The sequence below is a fragment of the Amphimedon queenslandica genome, unplaced genomic scaffold (genome assembly GCF_000090795.2).
Source record: "Amphimedon queenslandica unplaced genomic scaffold, v1.1 AMPQUscaffold_11479, whole genome shotgun sequence".
NCBI lineage: Eukaryota > Metazoa > Porifera > Demospongiae > Haplosclerida > Niphatidae > Amphimedon > Amphimedon queenslandica.
Genome location: NW_003548279.1, coordinates 1 through 2,568, shown reverse-complemented (window position 1 = coordinate 2,568; position 2,568 = coordinate 1). Strand labels below are relative to the sequence as shown.

General features: G+C 37.7%; 1 protein-coding gene and 1 long non-coding RNA gene across 2 annotated transcripts; both read right to left on the bottom strand.

Moving 5' to 3' along the window:
- Positions 1 to 273: 273 nt before the first annotated feature.
- On the bottom strand, positions 274 to 872 carry LOC109589276 (kelch domain-containing protein 3-like). Its single transcript, XM_020005380.1, has 2 exons — positions 866 to 872; positions 274 to 815 (listed from the first exon to the last, which is right to left on the bottom strand). Exons 1-2 carry the CDS (start codon positions 870 to 872, stop codon positions 274 to 276), a joined length of 549 nt encoding a protein of 182 aa, XP_019860939.1.
- A 946-nt stretch (positions 873 to 1,818) lies between these two features.
- On the bottom strand, positions 1,819 to 2,557 carry LOC109589277 (uncharacterized). Its single transcript, XR_002188629.1, has 3 exons — positions 2,440 to 2,557; positions 2,324 to 2,392; positions 1,819 to 2,206 (listed from the first exon to the last, which is right to left on the bottom strand). It is a non-coding gene; the product is annotated as an uncharacterized LOC109589277 (long non-coding RNA).
- Positions 2,558 to 2,568: the final 11 nt, after the last annotated feature.

Sequence of the window (2,568 nt, the reverse complement as noted above, 5' to 3'; positions counted from 1 at the left end):
TAATATGACAACATATATATACTGTGCACATAAAAATAATAACTTACTATCGTATTATGTGTAACATTAAATATGTACACACTATTAGTAGCTGTAGCAAGACCACCATAAGTTACTATGCCTCCAAACATTATTCCTTTATTTTGATTTATTCTATTGATTGTAAAGGTACTAGTTGGAGGGCAACACTGTCCACTGACAGATGGAACAGTCAATTGTCCTAAAAATTAATTCATAACTGTATATAGATCTAATAATTAATTGAAAATAATGTCATTTGAACTCACCATCAGATAAATTATACAGTAACTGTTCATTAGTAATAACACGTCCTCTCTTAAATTGCTCATATTGAAACTGAGGATGTTTGACAGCTGGTGCAGGACCCATTCCTCCGACAATAAAAAGATAGTCAGTTCCATCAAACTTGAGTGATAGCATTTCAGCATGGCCTTTCTTCATCCTGGATTCATCAGTAGGATGCAATTGAGTCCAGCTCATGGTCAGTGTATTTAGTACATTTAAACTGTTGTGGAAACATTCATAATGACCACAGCTACCAGCAAAATAATAAATATTAGAACGAAAGGTGGTACAGGAGTAGCCACTGACTCCTAAAGGAGGAGTGCCTCTTGTTAGGTGAGAGGACCAGCGAGCTGATGAAAAGGAAAATGTCTCAACTGTTGAGGTCACTTTCCTCTTTTCAGGTGAATCATGCACTAGAGGTAAATCAGGCTGGGTCCCTCCCCACAGGTAGAGTGAGCCTCCTATTACTGGAGCTGAGTGTCCAGACCTCCCTTTGAATTTATAAGTACCTGTCAAGGAAAGAAAATAAAATTAGGAAAAAAAAAAAAATTAAACTAACCTGACATTTTCCAGCAAAACAGTGGTCAAGAGGCGTCAGCCCCACCTAAAAGGGCATTGGCTGTTGGATGGGCGTTGGCAACAAAATCACACAAAATGAATAATGAAATACAAAATTTAATTCATAGTACAGTACATGTAAGGTTCTATTGATCTTCTAGCATAGCCTGTACACTATCCCTCAGTTCCTGTGGGAGTCCCTCCAGCAGTTCCTCTTCATTTATATTGAGGTCCAAGTTCTGCACAACATTCATTCCATCACTTTGTTGGAGTACAATCATATCAGATGAAGCCTATTCAGTTGTGATAGCCAACTGATCAAGAGGATCAGAATCAGGTTGAAGGAGAGAGAGTAGATCAGACATATTAAGAAGAGAAGGATCAATGGAGTCCACTCCTAGTTCATTAGTAACAGCTTCCAAGAGGACATTCTCATCTGGTATGACTGTGGATGGGAATGGAGAGGTGGGAGTGGAAGAGTGAAAGGGAGGGAAGTGAGGACCAGCACTATCAGGAAGGAAGAGATTATCACCACCTGGTGATGATATGCTTTTAAAAATTGACTAAAATCTGAATAATGCCCTGGTTTTTCTGAAAATGGCTCTAAAATTATCACAATTTTTTTACATTTTCTGATACATATTGATGTCCTTATGCTATATAGAAAGTTTGAGCTGATTCTGACTACAATTTTTCAATTTATTAGCATTCAAAGATCATATAGTAGAACAAGATGTTAATAAGTTTATGGTCATGGCCAATGAAATACCAGGTACCATCAAAAATGCACCTTGCAAGCTAAGCAGTAGCTAAATGAGCAGGCAAACAACTGAACGCTATGCCAAGTGGGAAACCGTGCCCCACCTTGCATGTAGTATAGCAGCTATACACTATCCAGTGTTAGTTTAAACATGAATTAAAATAATGAAGAAGCAAAACAATTACAAATTTTGTAACTAAAGCAGCAATTAAGCATCAAGATTAATATTAAAATCAAATCCCAGTTCATTTCTAATAGCTTCAATCCAGTCCTCACCTAAGGCTATTGCTGTATCAGCATAACTGCCTCTTACAGCAATAAATGAGCTTAAGAACTTTTGACAGTGCTCCTGCACTTGAGGTAACTTCCTCTTAGACTTAAGACTAGCCTTGAACTCATCGATACACTTGTCTATTGAAGGATTTCCTCTGACAGCATTATTGACCAAACGAAGAGCAAATAATTGATTGGCAAGATCAGGGACAGCTTCCTTTGATAGTGAAGTAAGATCAGCGTAATGAGATACAAGAACATCATTGATCACTTTCTTTACTTTATTGACATCAACAGTAGCTGATATACCTAATAGAGGTCAAAGGTCAATGTAACTTAATTCACACAAACCATGCATAAATGCACACACACACACACACACACACACACACACACACACACACACACACACACACTGTTACTTACTAGCTCCTCCAGTGGATGGTGCAGTAGCTTCAGTAATTGTATTAGAAGAGGAGGAGGAGGTAGTAGAATCTGATTAATATTAAATAAATAAACAATTAAAATGGTTCATCTGTTACTTGTTGTCCTCAGTGATGTATGAATATATATTGTAGCAGGATGAGCCACACCTTCCAGTGGTACAGAGTAATTTAGTGTAGGAACAGCATCAGGTGATCCATACACTGATATCAGACAAGATGGAGGAA